The 21,096-nt window shown below is 41.5% G+C and overlaps 3 protein-coding genes across 4 annotated transcripts in view; 2 read left to right on the forward strand and 1 right to left on the reverse strand.

The window, feature by feature from the left end:
• LOC128890981 (kin of IRRE-like protein 2) overlaps positions 1-14,749 on the forward strand; it is a 141,464-nt gene extending 126,715 nt beyond the window's left edge. Inside the window, exons 7-13 of the mRNA XM_054150071.1 lie at positions 577-685; positions 1,474-1,660; positions 3,568-3,706; positions 4,978-5,165; positions 5,642-5,775; positions 6,689-6,923; positions 13,571-14,749. Coding sequence (XP_054006046.1) covers positions 577-685; positions 1,474-1,660; positions 3,568-3,706; positions 4,978-5,165; positions 5,642-5,775; positions 6,689-6,923; positions 13,571-13,678 — 1,100 coding nt within the window. The 3' untranslated portion in view covers positions 13,679-14,749. The remainder of the gene's footprint in view (positions 1-576; positions 686-1,473; positions 1,661-3,567; positions 3,707-4,977; positions 5,166-5,641; positions 5,776-6,688; positions 6,924-13,570) is intronic.
• A 443-nt stretch (positions 14,750-15,192) lies between these two features.
• Positions 15,193-17,031, forward strand: LOC128891055 (eukaryotic translation initiation factor 6). Its single transcript, XM_054150222.1, has 6 exons — positions 15,193-15,453; positions 15,633-15,718; positions 15,804-15,979; positions 16,049-16,225; positions 16,307-16,488; positions 16,560-17,031. Exons 1-6 carry the CDS (start codon positions 15,347-15,349, stop codon positions 16,567-16,569), a joined length of 738 nt encoding a protein of 245 aa, XP_054006197.1. The 5' UTR covers positions 15,193-15,346; the 3' UTR covers positions 16,570-17,031.
• Positions 17,021-21,053, reverse strand: LOC128891052 (uncharacterized). 2 transcript variants are annotated; one of them, XM_054150219.1, is made up of 11 exons: positions 20,666-21,053; positions 20,473-20,586; positions 19,459-20,337; positions 19,138-19,389; positions 18,809-19,076; positions 18,455-18,732; positions 18,230-18,373; positions 17,920-18,163; positions 17,708-17,850; positions 17,509-17,644; positions 17,021-17,425 (listed from the first exon to the last, which is right to left on the reverse strand). In XM_054150219.1, exons 3-11 carry the CDS (start codon positions 20,305-20,307, stop codon positions 17,244-17,246), a joined length of 2,496 nt encoding a protein of 831 aa, XP_054006194.1. In that variant the 5' UTR covers positions 20,308-20,337; positions 20,473-20,586; positions 20,666-21,053; the 3' UTR covers positions 17,021-17,243. The 2 variants fall into 2 exon arrangements, with proteins under 2 accessions (XP_054006194.1, XP_054006195.1); XM_054150220.1 differs by lacking the exon at positions 20,666-21,053 and having other exon boundaries at positions 20,473-20,659.
• Between the last annotated feature and the right edge of the window lie 43 nt (positions 21,054-21,096).

The following is a 21,096-nucleotide window of genomic DNA, read 5'->3' on the forward strand; positions in this document are numbered from 1 at the left end:
TACTGTCGAGGGTGGATATTGAAATTATTCCGCGAAGAACGTAATCTTTAAAGGGTCGAAAATAGTAACAAAGGATAGTTTCGGGTCATAGGTCGCCGACCACTGTGATCGAGGTTAAACAGTCGATACCCCCCATTGATTCTCTCCGTATAAATAGCGGGATGAAAATAATGGAAGTATTTTTACCTTACTCCATTAACACCCAGGGTGGTGATTAATCCCTTGCGGTCGACGGACACCGTACAAAAAGAGTAGCCTTCCTAGGTCACTGGGTATCGGACGCAGACGAGCCTGTGACATCGTTACGTTTATCAAATGAGGACGTACGGCATGTGCATCATACATAAAAAATTATGTATACTAGCTCTATTTTTAGGCCAGCAAGACAGACCGCTTAAGCCGACGTCGGTTATTGTCGCGGATTAAACGGGCTGCGAAATCGTCTTTCCACGCGCGAGCGTATCAGGAATTAATTTGCGTTCCCGTCGCACTCGATTCGCGCGAGCGTTTATCCCCTGACACGTCCGCGAACGTAATCAATAAATAAAGCAGGTGGAACGTCTCGTTTCCGTGCAGATCCGCCGACCATCAGGACGGTCGGGCCCGATCGACTGACTACAGCCCTGCTCTATTCTGGAGCCTCGTTCGAGTGCAACGCCGACGCCATGCCACCGGCCGAATACAGGTGACCTAACTGCGAACCGCCCGTAACCCATAACCCTATGTATGTTCGTAATCTCGTGCATGTTCGACAAATTCTGCCCGAGACACGCGGATCGATCCCACGCGTCAGAATTCTTTAAACTTTTCCCTCGTTCACGACCCATCGAGTCGCACGAGTTACATCGTCCTCGTGGTATATGCAAATGTTTCCGCATCTACGCACAACGGAACGTTTGCGAGAGTACTAATAAGAAAAATACGAGGAAAGTCTTGCGGCTGAGTGCCTGCAGTCTTGAGTTGCTCTTTGATTGCACCAGTAAAAGTTGATTTATGGTATGCAGTGAGCAGGCAGTGAATCTCATGCACTTATGTTCACATAATAATACACATGCACTTGTCGAGTACAGTAAAGACTGGATAAGCGCAAGACAGGATTGAATGGATAAATGCAAGATTCCCTACGAAATTTGTGCATTTATGGGGACTTTACTGTACTCTGCACACGTTTTGCACGTTAGGATTCGTTTCTCCTTACCAGTATCGCAAAAATGATGCTCGTAGATATTTAGGTTCTCCTGTTTTATTTATATTCGTATTTATCTTATTTCACCGCGAATGGGAAATGTTCATCGATTCTCATAGCGGTTTCTTTGTGTCCTTTATGTCCCTGGATGTCTAGAACCATTCCGCTTCCGCGAAGACTGTTAAACGCTTGTTCGTTGGCACGATCCAAGCACGCTGTAGCGAGTAGAGAATGGAGGTGTCCGACTTGAACAAAAAAAACGCGACGATAGCTTTTTGCCGAACCAGGTGGGCCCAGATCTTCACCGACGGTCGGATGCCATTGGAGTGCGGGACTGGGCAGCGATTGATCCTGACGAACGTGACGTACGAGCAACAGGGTCAATACATATGTCTCGCCTCGAACAAGATCAATGGAAAGGTCAGGGAAGTTAAAAGCGACCCTGTGTCTCTGCAGGTGGTCGGCGCGCCCATGGTAAGGATCCGCTAGACTAAAAAATCGATGGTTCCTCGATGCGCTACAAGGTTGGCTAAAAAAATATCAAGCAGGTTCGATTTTAACCAATTTTTAACCATCCATCACAGTGGAGTAAAAAGAATTTAGAAGCGTAATCTAGGCCTTGACGATGTCTGATGAACTTTTTCGCAGAGGTATGCAATTGCTTTCCGTGCGACGGAAAACTATAGATCATAGATCGTCGTAGTTGAGAGTAGTTTTTGTCAGAGCCGCGACGTAATGTAGTAAATTAAAGTATCGAAACGCGCAATATTTTCCATGGACACCCTGATAAATTGCTGGAACGTGAAACGAATTTGTGACCCTTCGATTGGACGAAAATTAGCTGGAAAAATGTATTTCCCAGCAAATCGATCGAAACGGGTTAAAGTTTAATCGTCCTCGAGCCGCGCGACGAGCATTCCCGAGTCAAAAAGCCGATTCTGTTTTTACGCGTACCGATTGTATCGTCGGACGGCTGTTTTTATTGCAAAATCAATGTAATCGGGCAACACGGGATCGCCATTGGCGAATAATTAATAAAATTATTGTTCGCCCGTGTGTCGGCGTGTTCATCGACCTGTTGACACGCGCACACGGACGCGCGGCCACGCTGGCTGACGAGCACGTACGCGCTTTGTTGGTGCACTGCGGCGTATTTAAATATGAAATGAAAAATTCATATTTAACCGGTCCTCGTGGCCAGGGAGAAGAGAGGGAAAATATATCGCCAGGCGAAACGTCAGTTTCACGACATGCTCTCGTCGGTTGATCGCAGCGACAGTGTTTTCATTCACTTCTGCATTTTGCGATCCACGACTCGAGCACCACTCGTACCGCGCGGAATTGATGGGGAAAATTTGACTACCCGCCAGAAATGTTAATTCGAAATCGATGGGGAAAAACTAGCGAACGGTCGACGCCGATTCCATATTTTCCTAGCATTGGATAGTTTATTATCGGGACGAGGTATCACGGGGCCAGGTTTCTCTTCCTTGATAAGCTTGAAATTTTTCCCTGCGCCCGTTAATTTTGTGACTCCACGTACGTCGAACATTGGTCGAATTAAAATAAATTCGTCGATTTCGCGCAGTATCGTTTTATACAATTTATTCTGCATAAATATCACCGATAAAACGATCTCATTTGAGGCGAAATTTCTCGATCGAGAATTCAAATTAAATTCATCGACAGCATAAGTTTTTATTGTATTTGCAACCAAACAGACGTAGGCGCAGTCACAATTTGCTACACTTCGAGAAGATGAAGGAGCCTCTCCTTAGTCTATACCACTTTACCACTGTGCCACTTTAAAGATATCAGTGTTCCTGCTTTAACACGTTGATCGTCACGTCACCCATACGTGGGTGACAGTGCTTTTCACTGAAGAACTGAAAAAATTAATTCTGAAAGTCAAGCTTCACAGAAAATGAATTTAAATGAAATTCGTGTATTTTGATGAAGTTACAAAAATAAATACCACGACGGATGTTTGATTATGTAGTCTTCAATAGTCTGAATAATATTTAATGCTAGCAGAAATTTTCAAGAGTATTTCTCTGGCAGTCAACGTGTTAAACCTCGCGGGACCGTGTCGCCCTTGAAAACTGTATATTTAAGGCGTAGCACCGTTTCTACGATCGCTAGTGTCTTTTTACCGAGACCGATAGCGAACAGAGGATCGCGAGAGGACCAACCGACGAAATTGTGTTGTGTCCGCGCCTCCCATACCCAACAATAAGGAGTCAAATAAGAACACGAAACGTAGGGTACGGGATTGGTCTTGTAGGTAAAGCGGTCGACTGTGGATCCGAGGATCGTGGATTCGAATCCCCGTGCCTTATTTTTCGGTTAGACTCCTACAATTGCGTAACCGTGTGTTACAGGTTATGAAGCCGGGCATAACGGAGAAGTTAGTCGTGGCAACGACCGAGGGGAGCCCAGCAAAATTAGAGATCCGACTCTGTTCCGACCCGAAGCCCCGACTCCTGGCTTGGGAATGGGGCAGCACCAGACTCCACGCCGGTTAGACTGCTTCCTAGCTCTACCGCCAAAAGTATTCGAGTCTTTGGTTTGCCCTTTCAGTTTTTTTACGTACGTCTCTTCTCACTAATTGGCACTCCTTATCACTGAAAAGTGGTGCGCTCGCGATTAATTAATTCGAGCATCCCTTTGGCCGCTAGCTCCCCATTAATTACCCGCCTTTTTCCCGCGTCGTCCTCGAGCCAACCGTCTCGAACCTTCGCGACGAGAGCACCTTCGATCCTTCGTAGACCCCAGCGTTCCTCAAGGATCGACGGACGTGTTCGATCGTCGGACCACCAGCCTCTCGATGCTCTAGACCGCGACAGCGGTTCTTGTCTGTGACGCGCAACGACCGCTCTAAGCTCGATTTTCGCGGAATTATTTTTCGGTTCCTCGACGTATCAATGGACCGAGTAGAGAAGAGATCGATTAGGTGGGACTTGGAGCAATTGGAGATTTTATTCTATTTCCTGGGTTCCCGCAAGTTTCAACCCTTTACGCTGATACCCTTTAAAGTAAATGAAATAAAATTTTGAATTGCTTCAAGCTCTACATATATCGATCTGTTTTCTGCTCGCTTCGTTCGTGTGTCGAGCAACCAAAAAAACAATGCCTTTAACCTACGACAACGTGCGAGACTCGCGTTACAGAATTTATGTCGCAGATGAAAAACACGAGTCGGGCACGCACGATCCTACGGTAAATCGTAGGTCAAAGGGTTAATTATGCATATCGAAGCTTGTCATTTATCACATAAATATCACGGCAAGCGAAAGTAATTTCCTGTTTGGGCTGAAAATTCAGGAAACGAAATGATATTTCGAATTACTCCCACGCCCGACGGATTAATTCCCTTTTTATTTGTTGCGTGTAGTAAAGTTTGAATCATTTATTCCTCAACAACCCGTAGATATCGGGTGGATATATATTTAATTTCAATTCATTTTGGTTTTTTTTTTTTTTTTATTTTTGTTTATTCCCTTCGCATTTAACTCCAGCCCAGCGTTTTCCAATTCATTTTATTTGACTTTAAAGTGAAATGCGTTACAATTTTGGGTACAAAATCGAAATGAAAATGTACACCTGCGAATTATATAATCGGGTGGCAATCGACGCTGGATTCCACGCGTGAATTTTTTTAAAAGAATTTTGATACAATCTACGACTCGTTATGATACAGTTTGGAAAACGTTGCCCTGAATAATCTATGTATGTAGTTCGTACGTGGTTGGGATGAAACGTAGTCAGGTTTGACGCGTAAACATTCGCAGGTGAGATGCTGGAATCCCGGTATAGGGCGTTGGATCTAGAACCAGTGGCTATGGAGGATTGTTATATGGCTGTTTTAGAGCTGATCAGCACGGTCAAGGAGGACCAAAGACTGTACCACGTGATCGTGGAGAACGATCGTGGCAGCGATCGTCGAACGCTGATGTTGAGAGTCGACGAACCGGGCCAGGTAATCGTACAATAATACCAAACAATTTATCGACTAGGCACCTTCGAACTCGTAGACGAATTACTCCTCTGAATCAAACAAATTTAGTCTCTACCTCGTATCAGGCTAGATCATTAAATAAATGCTTCGCATAAGTATATCGATCTATGAAATCTTGAATACCTGAACTCCACGAAGAACGTAACGATCAGGCTTACGATAATAATTCCCAAGATATCCCAGTCCGTTCGTTCCAATATTCACGTTGTTTCCAAGCGAACGGCTCTCTGGCACGCGCGTGCACCACTCTTGGCGAACGCCAGTGTTCCAATTAAATAATCGAGGACGGACCCTGTGTCGGTATTTAATTAAAACGGCCGTAGGTATAAATATTCCGGGCGCGTGCACCGGACGAAGTTCCTCGTTCGTGCTCTGCGGGACGGGTGGGGAAAAAAGCCTTTTTTTTTTTTTTTTTTGTCAACCCGTATTTGTTACAGATTCCACTCGTTATCGGCGCTGTCGCTGGGTTTACGGTGCTCTCGGTCCTGGTAATGGGATTCGTTTGTTTCCTACGTTCGGATAGATGCTGCGTGGCCAGAAACACGGTGCCGGCGTTGCAGCAAGTGCATTGGTAAGCACGAGACATCCCTCGCTGATTTCCACGAATAAACGTCGACGCAATTTACATGGAAAAACTGGGGAGAGGACTCTTTCGAGACGGGGGAGACGTCGGCTGACCAAAGGCACCAGCGGGAAAACGGACGCGCTGATGAATTATTCTACGCACTCTTTGTCTCTATTACGGTGGATTGTCTGTACCGTGATCAGTGCTAATTCGTTGCTTTCTCTGGCACTGTGCGTGTCCTTGTTCGACCGGTCTCGCATGAAAACGCTTCATTTCGAACGAAAGGCGATTTTGTGGGCGATTTTTTTTTCTTTTTTTTTTTTTTTGCTAACGATCTTTGCGCGTTTATGACGAATACAGATACGCAAAAAAGTATATCTCGACCACATTTGAACCCGACCATTTTTGATTTGGTTGAAATTTGTTTATATTATATGTAGTACCCCTGCTACATACCTTTTTGTGAATTTTTGCAGATTTTTGTATTACACTGTACTGATTTTTGTTGTTGTAGGCAATTTTTAAGAAACATTCAAAGACACGTTCGAATTTCGATATATATTTATCGAATTATATATGCACCATTTTGTTCCACAATTTTTCCACCTTTTAAGGGATGTCCACGTGTTATTTGTTTTCAATCATTTCGATATATTCAGACCTGCACCGACTACTAAAAATCGGCACGAACTATCCAGACAACCCAATACAATATAGACAAATTTCATCCGAATAAAAAATGATCGTGTCCAAAAGTGGTCGAAATGGCTCGGTATGATCCGTATGTATAAAAACGTGTACGTACACATTTGTACGAACATCCTCGGTCTTCTTGTCGTGATTATTTCATTTACCCGAGCAACACGAAAATAAAAATAGAATCCGCGTGATTCGAGCCGGTCAGCTTGTCCTGTTGCAGCACGAAGGCCTCGAACACGATGATCGAGGATCCACGCCTGGCTGTGGACACGATGGAACGAGCGAGCCAGCAGTACGCCTCGGAAAAACGACCCAATCACGTCCTGAAGCCCGTCCCGTCGCAACAGTATCAACAAGACTGTTATCAACACGATCCACCGCACCAGCAGCAACACTATCAGAGGCATCATCACCACCACCACGGGCAACCCCACGGACCACAATACACGCTTCAGGTCAGATAAGTTGATAGAAAGAGAAACAAGAAGCAAAAGTTATTCTCCCATAGTTGAGAACGATGTCGCTGAGCGACGTCCTTTGGAATTATTTTATTCCCCCTTCCCCAATCCTCGTCGATTGTCGCGCGGATGCACGAACGACACGGCGCTAATTTCTGGACTCGGAACGTAGTCTCTAGTTTACGATTCTTAGGTGAGAATCGACCCAAATCCGTCAAAGATCCTTGCGTTTCGGATATTCTATTTTTAATACCGTCAGACCTCCTTCAACCCTTCCGCGCGCGATCCTTGCCGTGCTTGCCGTTCTTAAAAGAATGTTTAACCCCTTTCGCTGGCGTACGACCGACGGGGCGGTTAAAAATTCCCTTAGGGTCGAAAACCGCACGGTGGATTTTTATTTGGTCGTTGGGGTGCGCGGAAGCACGGATTAAGGCAAACATTTTTCGGTGGAAGCTCGAGAAACCGTAGCATTCGAGAGCAAACCCCCTCGCTCAAACGGAGAATCTGCACGCAAAAGGGTTGAATTGGGGCAAGCGTTCCGTTTCGTTCGCGTTGATTCATTTCTTCCCACTTCGTCGCGATGTGATCTCGTTCGATGGAAGTTACGGAGCATGTTTCTGTCCTCTCTCCCCCCCCCCCTCTGCTCCCCCGGTTAGCGAAAGTTTGCGACACTTTGAACGAGACAGAAGAGTTTTAGCGTTTTATCGTTGATTGTACAACGTAGCGGAACAGTTTCACATTCTAGAGAGTCTAGCATCCGTTAACACCTTACAGATATTTACACGAGATCTAGAAGTTGGCAAGAACTGGAGTAACTCTGGCATGAACGAACCCCCTTAGTTCTCACGGTCTAGCGATTGTAGTTGGAGTTTTTGCATTTGTCCCTCGCCCCTACTTAGGAAATCATTTCGAACCCATCGCCATTAGTGTGTAGCGTGCTTGTCGACGCACATCGTACCGTCCAGTTTACGAGTCTAGACCAGAGACGAGGAGCTTTTCAACGGTAGGAGTCATTTTGATTTTCGATGCAAACGAATTCAAAATAAATTTCTTCGTATTTTATATTTACAATAAAAGCTCAATGGATAATCATAACAAGTGATTCATTTTCGTATATCATAGTCGAACAATTTCTTGAATCGACGAGAACCACGGTGATAAATGATTAAAACGTCTCTGATAAAAATGTTTCAAAAGGCATCGTGCCATGATCGGGTAATGTTTCGTCCTCGAAAGAATCTTCTCAAAGCGCGCACTATACGAAACGAAGTTTTGTTATTCGAACGAACGGCTTTTGAGAAACGTATATCGTCTACGAAGGGAGAAGATGCATAATTGATAAGGTATGAAAATATGCCGCAGGATTCCCCATCCCTGGTCTGGGCGCACACGTTGAGATCGTCGTCGATACTTCCATCCCTTAGGTTTTTCGTTTCCTTCTCCCCTAACTCTCCATTCGCACTTATCGAGAAGTGGTCTCGTAACGAAAGCATCGCTCCGGTATGTATTCAATACGCATTCGAGAGAGCGCTGGAAATGCACGTGCTCGACTTGAACGCAGATAATCCGGTTGAATAGGAGCAGTCCGTGCCGGACCCCGATGATTTAATTCTACCTGTTCTCGCTCCGATCGATCGAGTTTTCGCGTTAAATGGTTCGTACGTGCGGATATAAAACGTTCTCGACCATTATTGCTCCTCTTCGCGTGTTCGGAGGCTGCCTATAAAATATTTATTAAATAATAAGATATTAATTAGTTTACAATTTTGCCTCCATTTACATAGAGAAGAAGACCATAAAGGGTTGAAAACCTGTTACATCTGCTTCTATATCAATTTTTCATTTGACGAACATGCGACCACTTCTAGTTTAAACTTTAAACCCCTACCCGAGTAAAGAATCAGAGCTGGGTAAGATTTCCAATGATATATTTCAAACGCCGTTTTAGATAGGGAAATTTCGGTACGGAATATTTTCATTTCGACATTCGGCTAGTGTAAAATGAAATATTTCAACTTCCCACTTCAAACGGATACTTCAAATATTTCATAGTGAAAATAAATTTAAGTAAATACAATATTTTCAAATGAAGCTCCCGGTATTTCCAGTGTCTCTTCAATAAAAATAAAAAAAAAAAAAGAAAAAAATTAAAAAAAAAAAGCCAGTTTAACAATTCGCAACGCTAAATAAACTATTTCATTTTCGCTTCCGAACGCATGGTTTGAAATAAAATTCGCTGTTTACTGTGTACGATAATACTTCGCCCAGCTCTGCGAACGTTATTGCTCAGCTCTTCCCCGTTATTTAAATGATTCGAACAACGTCGCGATCATACCGTGTCGCAGTACGCAGAAAACGAAGAAGTAAACGATTTCGACGGATCTCTTGTACATACGCGTAGACCATGCACGAATCACGCAACGTCTCGAGCTGGCCAACGTTTAGATTTACTTCGTACGCTTGTATATACGTATAAAATCGTCACGTTAAAAATGCGTTTCAGGTAATGGCAATACTCGTGCAATAACGTCACGACGACGATATAGTTCTGCGCAAATATTGACCATCTCCTGTCCCTGCCCCTTCCCCCTCTCCACCCGATCGAGATAGTCATTTGAATGATTTATGCGGTCGGTAGGGTGCATTACGCATGCATTTGGTTGCATCCACTCCCCCGCGCGGTGTCCCTTTCCCAATTACCCGCAATCTCCTTGTAGGTAATTTAATTTAGGTACGTGTACGTAAGTAGCGGATACAGCCGCTTCTCCCATAACGCGATTACGATCTTCCGGAGCAACCGAACCGTGCACCGTTTCGCATTAATTAACGACGAACGATCGAACGTATCGGGCCACCTATGCTTTCTCTGCGTGGTGTCTCGTGGAACCGAATCGGGACACGTGGAAACGGATTTTACCAACGGCCTAGTCTGACACGAAGCGTTCCGACTCGTACCCCGCGTAAGAGGCGCGGGCGCCAGGTACGTGGAATCGAAGATTGCTTTTCTTATTTCTGTTCGTCGGATACACGTAGGCCGAAACGATCGACGACTTTGATTGGATGAAAATTCATGTTGGGAATCAAGAACAGAAAATTACGTCCTTTTCGTTATTCGGAGTCTATCCTGAGTTCCGATTTCCACGAATCGTTATCAAAGGTGTTACGTCGGGATAGCGCTCCGTGTCATCAAAGATATGGGGGCCAATTATCCCTCGAGCCATAAACTTGGCGCCAAACTGTGCAGCGAGGATTTACGTCTTGGATTTTCATTTCCCTGCTAAACGCGAATTTTGTTTGTTAACAAACTCATTTAAATGGAAATGAACCTCCTCGCTCGTTCCAATAAAATCATCCCATTTCGAATGCCGGTTTTTGGAATCAGTCTCTGAACGTTGCTCCTTGTTTACGATCGCACCAGAACATTGTTCCTTGACGTCAGTTACGTCAAGGTCTGTTACCTATCGGTTCCATCTTTTGTCCCGATGCTTATTAGAGCAACGATTTCATTTAATTTTTTGCAAAACGTTACCGATTGTTTCAAACCCGATGTATCTCATGGTTCACTCTGTACGTATCTCCGTGCTTGCATAATAATCCGCGAACGTTGTTTCGCGTCATGGGAAGAGCCGCGCTGTGCCGACGCGAGGCGATTGCGTCGCGTGTTTCGTTTGGTGAACCTGCATCGCATCTTTGTCACAGCTTTCGCATAATCCAAACAGGACCGTTTCTGCTACCGCCACGTTTCGAAACTAAAGACTGACTCGCATTAAGTATGTTTCATTTTTAAGTATACCGAATCATGTACCGAGGTGTCCAACAACCTTTCGAACGTATATTTTCGATACTTTAACGTTGTATAACGAAAATTGCATAAGTGGCAAGAAATTATGTTCGACTGTTCGGATGGAAGGAAAATTCGTATCGTTCGAGGCCTACGTTTCAAAGCAAAGGAAACGAAGGCAAAGCAAAGACGATCGTTCGTCTTGATAAATGCCCCCTAGATCGGTCGGCAATGCGTTTAATCGAGATCGACGCCGACGATTATTTAAGATGGTCGAACGATCGCGATGGAAACGGTTAAGTTCACCCGTTGCTGTACATACGCACGCTCGTTCACCCGAACCCCCCGATACCTAAAGGCGTACATGCATCTATTTACTTAAATCGATACACCGAGAGACATAACGTGCGCGCTCGTTAGCGGACCGTAAACGATTTAATCGTTCAAGGGAATTTCCGTTGGTTGCGTTTAACGGCGGCGATCGTTGCTCGACGATCGTTGCTCGACGATCGTTACGATTTCGTTTCATGAACGTTACGATTCGCGTGCATGCTGAAAATTACATTTTGCGCGCGCATAGGTTTATGCCCTCTTCTCTCGTTCTCTCTCTCTCTCTCTCTCTATACCGTCACTTTTGCACTCGATCCAATCGCGAGCATTGTTATCGCTAGCTGAATTATTGTAACGATTAATTAGTCGCTCGTCGTATCTCGATACCGCCGCCGTCGACGTCGGTGTCGGGGTCGTTTTCACGTGACGTATATTTACCGATTTTTAGTGCCGTCACCGTCAACGTCGCGACATATCAACTTATTAGAACCTATCTGTGTCTGTCGTTTTAACGATGTAAACGTTTCTTTATATTCTCCGTTGACTCTATTATTTTTTCCGTTTAAATAATTCGATCGTGACCCGTGTCGCGGCGTCAAGTAATCGTGATTTCGCGTCGCGTGAAAACGGACCTCCTGGCGCGCCAGTAATCGAGCGATCGACGCGAGATAGCGTTGTACGATGTATGGAAAAACCGTTCGAACGAACTTCGAGCACTCTTCCGTGTAAGATGTTATCATTAAAAGATGATCCATACAGATGCGTGTGCGTTACCGTTTGTTATCAGACCCTCGTTAACATCCTCTGCGCATCTTCGTGGAAACGTCACGTTCGCGAGCATGTTGTGACGTTCTCACATCGGGGGTTCCCAATGCCGACATGCTTCGCCTCTCGATTCCTCTCCGAGAACAGACGTAATCTCGATCCTTTATCGAATCTGTGACTTAGGAAAGCGTATTTAAAAGTACAAAGTAAATCGAACTCTGAGAGATGATCGAAAGGCCAGATTGGGAGCCCCAGCATCGAGACTTGCACAGTGTGAAAGTTGGCCTAAGTCGCGCACTGCCCGCTTCGGTTACCCAGCCTCCCGTTTCGTTCAGCTTTCTAGAACCGCCCCCAGGACCGTTTTACGACATGAAAACGACGATTTCCGAGAAACGAACGACGGAGACGAGAATGTGATTCGAATTGAAACGATGATTCCTCCTACGTCATTTACCAACCGTTAAACCAAACCGGCATAAATGTTTATTTACGCTGTTTGCCGCAACGTTATTTTTCGATATCGACAGTATATTAACGCGCACTCGTCTGTTTACAGATCGTCCGTAAATATGCAACAGGATATTCCGTTTGGAATATCTAAATTAAACTTGTCTACACTTTCCACGTCTGTTTCCTCGATGAGAAATTGTCCTGTTCCTGTTCGTAAACGTGATTGATCATCCCGTGTATATCGATACTGTAATTAATATTTCTCTTAAAAATGCATCGTGTAATCAAAGTGCATGATTTACGCGTCATTGTCGGGCGAACGTGTACCACCGACGCGACGCTGAATAATACCGTTAGAGAACAACGATTCGATTAGCCCCAGGAGTAAAACGGCCCTGTTTACTTGCTCGCGTTATGTGGAAAACTGCACAAGCCGCACCTGTGTAACCTATAGTCGAATCAAACTCAATTAGCCGTGCGAGGACATTCACCCCATCGCGAGACTCGCCTTGTTTTTCTCCGTTTCTGGCACGATGGGGATGACTTCTCGGTGACCTTGAACGGCCACTTGAGTTTGTTATTACTTCAGACGGGGCTCTGGTTCGTTGGAAGCAAATTACGATTCGTTAACGATCGAACTACAATTGCAAAACTGATGGACTGATGAACACATCAGGAAACAAAGTATGCGAAGCCAATTTCTAGTACTAGAAACGATTAAAAAAAGAAAAAAAAATTAGATACGTAGAACCCTTCGAAGGAAGAGTTCGTTGTCGAAATAAACCAGAACCCTGGCCTCGGTTCGCAATCCTGACTGCCACGCAATGACCCGTAGTTAGAGATGGCGTGAACTGTTACTTTCGAATCACTCGTGATTCAATCACGACGATTCTTCGCAATGATTCGTGATCACTTCTGATTGATACAGAACATTCGTTTCACTTTTCACGAATTCTGTTGTTCTTAGATTATGTATGTATTATAATATAGTCTGAAACCAATGTTAATATAGTTTTACTACAAATTAAATTTGACTCATTCGTAGTTTCTCGAACTTCCGCTAAGGAGAGACAGCGAGATACTAACGATAACAATTAACGTGAAACGCTTCTGAAACGTCATCTTCCGGATCACGGTCGCGATCGAACTTTAATCACTACTGCGATCGCGAGTATGTGATCGCTGCGAAATATCACTGTTAGCGATTTTTCACGCCATCTCTACCCGTAGTGACGTAGAGATTGTTTAAGCCGGGTGCCTTCCCCGCGCAATTATCGATCGTGACCCTCTTAAGATCCTTGAGATGAAAATTGTGCAGGGGGAGCAGCTGTTTCTCAAACCAGATCGTTTAGCGACACTGAAGCCCCACTGCAAGATCGAGAAGCCGCCACAGTACACGACGTTCAAGCCGAGCTCGAACAACTGAAGATTTTACTGTTTCTATTTTATATTGATGTACACACGCACACTCGCACGCGCCGTAGGGGAGGAAAGGAGAAAAGATGAAAAGAATGTATTAGGACCGAGAGACTGAACCAGTGGCACGCAATCAAAACGAGGAGATCGATCGTGACTCGTTCCCTCTTCTTCGTTCGTTCGATTCGGAGAATAATTTCGCGGTCGACGACCGGTGAATCTCTGGTGAATTTGTCTATCTTCTTTTTTTCCCCCCCCCTTTTTTTCTTTTTTTTTTCTTTTTTTGTTTATTTTCACGTTTGCGTCGCGTAAACGCACGAAGAATGTCGCTCGAACGCACAAGAACAGTGAAGGATCGGTCGTTGTTCGTATTATCGATGAAACTGAAGGAACGCGACGCCGTCGCCGATGTTAATCGAATAGATTTCATAGTGAAGATAATTTTCTCGCAAATAATACTGCCAGTACCGTTCCGATTTAAACGATGATCTGTACGACGTCAGAACCAATCAAAATGAGAACTATACGAATCGTATTTATAACGCTTACGGTAATGTTGTTAATAAAACGGTGATTTTCAGCAGCTACTGGGTTTTATTCATATTGTACGAAACAGCGAATAGTTTCTATTGGTTAACGAGAGAACACTTCTTTTTTCTTTCGTTTCGGCGTAATTGTTACCGATATCATTGAAAGACTTTCAATAAAGGAATTGTGCAAACATTGTTTGTCGTATTTGATTGCAAGTTCCAGTATGAATTACACGGTCCGTCTTAAGATGACAAATCGAAGCACGTGTACTACGTATTCCTAATACTACGAACTATTGAAATATCCTTTGTCGTTTTACTATCCGAAGTTTACTTTTCAAGATACGAGCAGTTACAGTTCTAAAAATTTTAATTCTCGAATGATCGGACGCGCGTTGTTCAGTTTATGGACCCGGAAACGCTATATCTAGCGGCAGCATCTGAACTAAGGCGCCTGTGCATATGCAACCCCCTGTGCTTACTTGTCGAGTAACGAGTATATCGTCAGGGGCGTCAGGTAATTTTTTTTTATCGGTGTTGAATATTTTGTATCCTTTTTTTTTTGTAAATAAATAGAATTAAACATTTATAAAACTAATGTGATATTTGATAGCAGTCAATTGTACCGAATAATGTAACTTTTTTCTTTGGTACATTATGTATCTTTGTACCTTCAGAGTTCTCTCGTAGTTCATACATATCCCGTTAGGTGCCTATAGTATCGCTAAGATCAAATGCTTTTCAACCTAGAGTTCCTGAATTATTAGAGAAAAAATGTATCGCATTATGTAATTAAAAACACAATTGCTTGAAACATTACAACAAAATGACTACATCGAAACCAAAGATCGATCTATTGATCACGATATCGAGCGCCATCTATGAGATAAATTTCGAAATGATTCAGGTTTAACGTTTGGCCGTAAGAGAGCAGCTTGTAAGAATTTGGGAGATCAATTATTCCTTCTATAACTTTGCTTAACCAATGTTTAGTGACGTATACCTCGTGTTTGCGGTTATACGAGAAATACGGGCGCGAAGAGTAGGTTAGCTTTTGTATTTCAATTACTAATAAAAGTACTACTTGTCGATTTTCAAAATTCTTTTTATACATTTACACTCTAATGTAAATTGACATCCTCGCAATCATGGCGGTACGTGTACAATTCGAGAATAACAACGAAATTGGCGTGTTTTCCAAGCTAACGAATTCTTACTGCCTCGTAGCAATTGGCGGTTCCGAGAATTTCTACAGGTAAGAATAGATAAGTACAACTATCATTCGATCTTGTTAATATTAAACCGTTTGATATTACTTTCGATGTTGCAATAGTTTTCACGAGCGGCTTTTCGATTTCATAACCTCTAACGTACATTGACCTGAAATTTAACAGAGGTGCATACTTTCAATAATTTAGATATTGTTAATTACAGTGTATTTGAGGCAGAGTTATCTGAAACCATTCCCGTAGTTCATGTTTCAGTCGCTGGATGTCGTGTGATAGGTAGATTGTGCGTTGGTAAGAGTAAATGGAGAATTGTATAAAAATATCAAATACGATGCGCTCGAAGAGAAATTTTAAAAGTGAAATTCAATTTAAATAGGAAACAAAAATGGATTGTTGGTCCCAAATACGACAACAGATACAGAATTGCAGCATATACGAAATTCATTGCCAGATAGTGTTAAGGTACAAAGAGTTGAAGAGAGACTCTCTGCCCTTGGCAATGTTATTGCGTGTAACGATTATGTGGCTTTAGTACATCCTGATCTAGATAGGGCAAGTACTTATTGCCAACTATAACTGTAGCCTTCTTTTGACTTTATACTTGGAATTTCTATTCTGTAGGAAACTGAAGAAATTTTAGCTGATACTCTGAATGTAGAAGTTTTCAGACAAACTGTAGCAAGTAATGTTTTAGTAGGCTCGTATTCTGTACTGTCAAATCAGGGTGGCTTAGTACATCCAAAGACATCTATACAAGATCAAGATGAATTGTCATCCTTGTTACAAGTGCCTCTTGTTGTAAGAGAATATAATATACGTGTACATAGTGAACAAAACAGTTGACACACAAAAGATTTACTATATAATAATATTTTTTAGGCTGGCACAGTAAATAGAGGCAGTGATGTTATAGCTGCAGGAATGGTTGTAAATGATTGGGCATCTTTTTGTGGTATGGATACAACCTCTACAGAACTTTCAGTTATTGAAAGTGTCTTTAAACTTAATGAAGCTACTCCAACTGCTATTACATCGACTATGCGTGCATCTCTTATAGAAAGGTAAGCATATCCGTAAAAAATGAGTACAAACAATTTTAAGGTATTAATCCGTGTTTTTTTATTTGTTTCAGTATGTCTTAAGTGACTGTGTATTCTTCAAGAGAGCATGAAAGTTTGATGGATAGTAGGTTGTACATGTATGTACATACATTCAATGTTTGTGTCAATACAATTCCATGTACCAGTTCCATGTTATGCACAATATAACTGTAGTAACAACAGTTTTTCTACAGTTCAAATATAAAATAACTTAGAATAATAATGAAACATTCTGTACTAAAGTTTTTATGAAATCATTTATTTCGATCTAAAATTATGAAATCAATTTTGACTTTACAATCGATTATAAAAAAGAAATACTTACCTTGCCTTACATATAAGAATAGTTCAAGCAAATTTCCATAATCATGTATAAAATAATGTTTCCCTGAAAACTATAAACATTACACTTGCCACTAAAGAAGAAAGCATACAACTTTCTTCATTTTATTAAAATTTGTTTAATGTATGAATTTATAAATATAACTGCATATAAAACGGAAATATTTTATTGAAATATAGTTTAATCGGTAATATTCTCTTTGAATATAAACATTTTTTTTATGTCAAAAATGTAAATCATTTCAATTCTGACTCTAACTGCCTTATATAGTAAATGAACTATTGTAAACAACATTGTGCGGACCAGCCTGCTAATTAAATTTATTACAAATGAAGAGGGGCAGCCTGGATTTTATTAATTTTGATTAACAAGACTAGAGTAATGGTAATTGTTCAGCATGTAACAATTCGGAAGCAGCAGCGGAATCTGCACACATAACTAATGTAATGCCAGCCTGATAAGATGCAGGAATACGAATGTGAGTTGTACCAGCACTTGCATTACTAAGCTGTCGTTTCTGAGTCATTGCTTCGCGTACCATATTTACAACTTGCCCTGATAAAGAAAATATATGAGGACAACGTTATATATCAAGTTAATATATATCAATTATATACAAGTAAAAAGATTAACAATACCGAGAACATTGAGCTTTCGCCACGTGTGATCCATAGTAGCGAGTGGTGTTAGATCCGTGTTACCATTCCAATGAGCTAAAACATCCGCTCGCCGTACTAGTAAGATGCTAGGACTTACAAGTTGATGCCAAACATACTACAATCGAATTAAATTAATATATTATTTAAATAAATATGATATATCACGATTATAATCTACCTGTTCAGGTAAACATTCTAATGGATTAGTTAAATATATTCCCGCTTGTCCTACACCAAATATCATTTGATGATGCCAAGCATCTGGTATATCACATCCTTCCCCGCAATGTTGTAAATTTAACGTTGCGATAGGCACGGCACCTGAACAAGACACGGTATATTTGTAAAAGATTGATAGGTTAGATTATATCTTCTCAATTAATTACGTACCCTTCGAAATCCAATAATGTAGCCAATGAGACAGGGAGACTTTTCTTTCTGGATAAAATGCAAAAAAATTTGTGATAACTGAACCATTTGTACATGAAGCTATGCCACGAGCCAAATCTTTATGCGTTGATCCAGCTACAGATCGACTCAATAAATATCGTGGTAACGGTGTGCCTGGTTCTCTTTGCCTGGTATTTACACCTTTTACTAACGTTTCCAATGAAAATGACACGTTTAAAGCCAACTAAAAAAAAAAAAAAAACATTGTGTAATTGAACCGTTTAATTGAATTTACTACTAATACACATACCAAAGCATTTATTGCAGAAGTAGCACCACACGCAGAGGTGCCAATTTGTGTTACTTGCTTCACTGTAGCTTCTTGTTCACTCCATAACATAACTTTTTCAACTGGTAAAAGACCATCTAATCGTTCATTGCATAACTCGTTTTCCTGTAAGTAAAAAAATATTTGTAAATTATTATAGCTATACAAAGTACTTTATTTTGAATCGTAACAATAAAGTCTATTAACTAAATTCGAGTCGCCGCTCTGATTAAATGCAGCTTGCTTGTTCAGCATTAACTTTTTCGCCATCATGCGGTGATAAAGAGTCGAACTAAGATTAACTCTTCTAGAATTTAAGTTTGAGTTCTCCGAAACAGATGCTGTTGAGGATTCGGCCCATAATTCTGCATCAGAATCTCTGTTGTCTCCGGGTGAAATAAGGTCTCCGCTCGTATTGTGATATCCATACGATTCTCGTAAAGGACATCCTATATTACGATATAATCCTGCGGTTTCCCATCTTCCTATAAGTTTTCAACGAAATATATTACTTTTAATGAAATCAACATTCCATAAAAATCATGAAAGTAGCAAATATACCAGTTCCTCTGCTAGTACTTGGCATCCACGACGAGGGATAATTTGGCTTTATACTTGGTTCTGGTATGGATTGACTACTAGAACATTGTCCTGCATGATCTACATTTTGCACACTCTGTTTCGGATGTTGCGACATTGTTGCAATTCCTTGCCGAGATACAACTTTACCACTACTTAAGTCATTTAATACTGGATCTGGATCTACGTTATCTAATGCTATATTTTGTATGTCTTCGTTTATAGAGGCCAAGTCACTATCTCCTGTATCCTATATAGAATGAAGTTACTATAGAAAATGACATTACACTTTCATTACACTAATTCAATACCTGCTCACAAGAAGGCCCAGGATCAAAGTCCATTTCTAAAAAATCCATCTCTGGACTTGATCTACCGCTATGATATTGTCCTTCTTCTTCCCGTTCTTCAGCTTGTCCCTGATGCAATTCTTCCTTTTGGGCTAAATGAATTGCATCGTCATTTCCTTTATATGTATAAATACAATAATCTTCTCCATCCGACATATCACCCTCGTTTCCGGAACTTGAATCTCTCCTTTCACTTTGCTCTCTTTGTATACTCTGAAGCAGAGAATAGCATATATATATTTTTTCTTAATAGAATATTCATTTGAAGCTATATAAACTCACTTTCTGTAATCCGCTTGGTCCTGCTATTTCCCTATTTCCATTAATATTAGGTCTTAAGAAACAACATGTTCCTTGACTCGTAGAGCCAATACTACCTCCTATATTATTCAGTACACACGTAGATCCATAGGATCTCGATGCCCAGGCACCATCCACTTCAGGACTAGAGTCTGAACTACACGATACTTTTGATGGACATTTTTCAATTCCAGAAATGTAATCTACATTATTTTTCATATCGATATCCTCGCTAGGTCTAGGCAACAATAAGTTTGGTTGTATTATAGGTGAAACTGATGCTGTATTGTTCAAGTGTAAAATAGGATTCGATGTAGCGCCGTCGTTATAAGAGACTGGCGTACAAGTGTGATTTAAACATGTGTTAGTTTGACTGGAAGATACATTTAAGTGCATTTGAGGCTTAGGCAAATTTAAAGTGCTCGTATTCAGTACAGTCTTATGCTTCAATTGACTTGTAACAGTCGTGTTTACAGTTGGAGGCTTGATATTGTTGGTATTTAAAAATATGGAAGATACGCTCGTATTCATGGTGTCTTGATTTGTATCTTGATCCATAGAATTATGAAAACTGGACGTAGTGGCTTGTGGGGTTCTTGTACCATTAACCAATGCAACTGAGCCTTTAGAAGATAGAATGTTCTCGGCACTGTTCTCTCCTAACTTATTATTTAACTTCAGTTGATCTCCGCATAATTTGCTTTCAATCTGTACAACTTTAGATAGTTTAGATGACTGTTCTATTGGTTGATTACCATTTTTTTTCAAATTTCCATCCATTCTTGTCTCTGCTTTGTTCTGATTATTGCTTGTATTTTCTTGAGAATTCATGTTATCTTTAAAAGGAGAGCAGTAACTCGTCTGTTAAAAGGTAAATAGATTATACATTTTTTATTCTTAATTGATGGCATCAGAAGATCAAAGTCGACGAAACAACAGAAAACCGTGTCAAGTAAAACTGTGTATTCCAAAAAAATGTGTTGGTACGTTTCTTACCTTCGAATTATATTCCAAAAGTTTCACGATTACGCGTAGTGTAACATTAGTTTATGCTCGAACAAGCTTAAGGTACAAAAAATCGAAAGTGTCAGTCTTTGATCGTTAGGTTTACTGAAAAAGTAAGGATATTGTTAATCGTCTGCGAAAATGCTGTTGTGTCAAACGAAAAGAACGAAAGGTTCTCACTAACATCTTCTTCCGTATTAGTTCCGGAAGTCAGCTGATTGTTAGAAACAAGTATAGAGAAAACGGAGCTGCGTTATTTTTTTTTCGTATTTCTTTCCGATTAAATATATCTAGTTATTCATCGCAACAGAGAGCAACGTTGGACATCGCTTTCGTTAACGCGAACACGAGCGACTTTAAATGAAAATTCTGACGACTTATCGTCACATGAATGGGAGAGATCATCAGGTTCTCTTCGATATTTACAAACTATTATCGCACAGGTTGCATACGGAATGCGTTTCAGATTTGCCTGAAAGGAAATACTATCTAGAAAGTCGATTTTAAATTGGAAAACATCGTGATGTAGAACGCAAACGATCCGAGCCACGGCTCGAGGAAAATATGAACCAATCGTACAGTCATGCACACCGAGAGACATTAATTCGTGCCGTC

The sequence above is a fragment of the Hylaeus anthracinus genome, unplaced genomic scaffold, assembly GCF_026225885.1.
Source record: "Hylaeus anthracinus isolate JK02 unplaced genomic scaffold, UHH_iyHylAnth1.0_haploid 12001, whole genome shotgun sequence".
Taxonomy (NCBI): domain Eukaryota; kingdom Metazoa; phylum Arthropoda; class Insecta; order Hymenoptera; family Colletidae; genus Hylaeus; species Hylaeus anthracinus.

Coding starts and splice junctions, on each gene's coding strand:
- LOC128891055 (XM_054150222.1), top strand. CDS start 15,347: ATGGCGGTACGTGTACAATTCGAGAATAACAACGAAATTGGCGTGTTT. Junction 15,454..15,632: donor GGTTCCGAGAATTTCTACAG/GTAAGAATAGAT, acceptor TGTTAATTACAG/TGTATTTGAGGCAGAGTTAT. Junction 15,719..15,803: donor GATAGGTAGATTGTGCGTTG/GTAAGAGTAAAT, acceptor CAATTTAAATAG/GAAACAAAAATGGATTGTTG.
- LOC128891052 (XM_054150219.1), bottom strand. CDS start 20,307: ATGAATTCTCAAGAAAATACAAGCAATAATCAGAACAAAGCAGAGACA. Junction 18,733..18,808: donor AAGTACTAGCAGAGGAACTG/GTATATTTGCTA, acceptor GAAAACTTATAG/GAAGATGGGAAACCGCAGGA. Junction 18,164..18,229: donor CTTCTGCAATAAATGCTTTG/GTATGTGTATTA, acceptor TTTTTTTTTTAG/TTGGCTTTAAACGTGTCATT.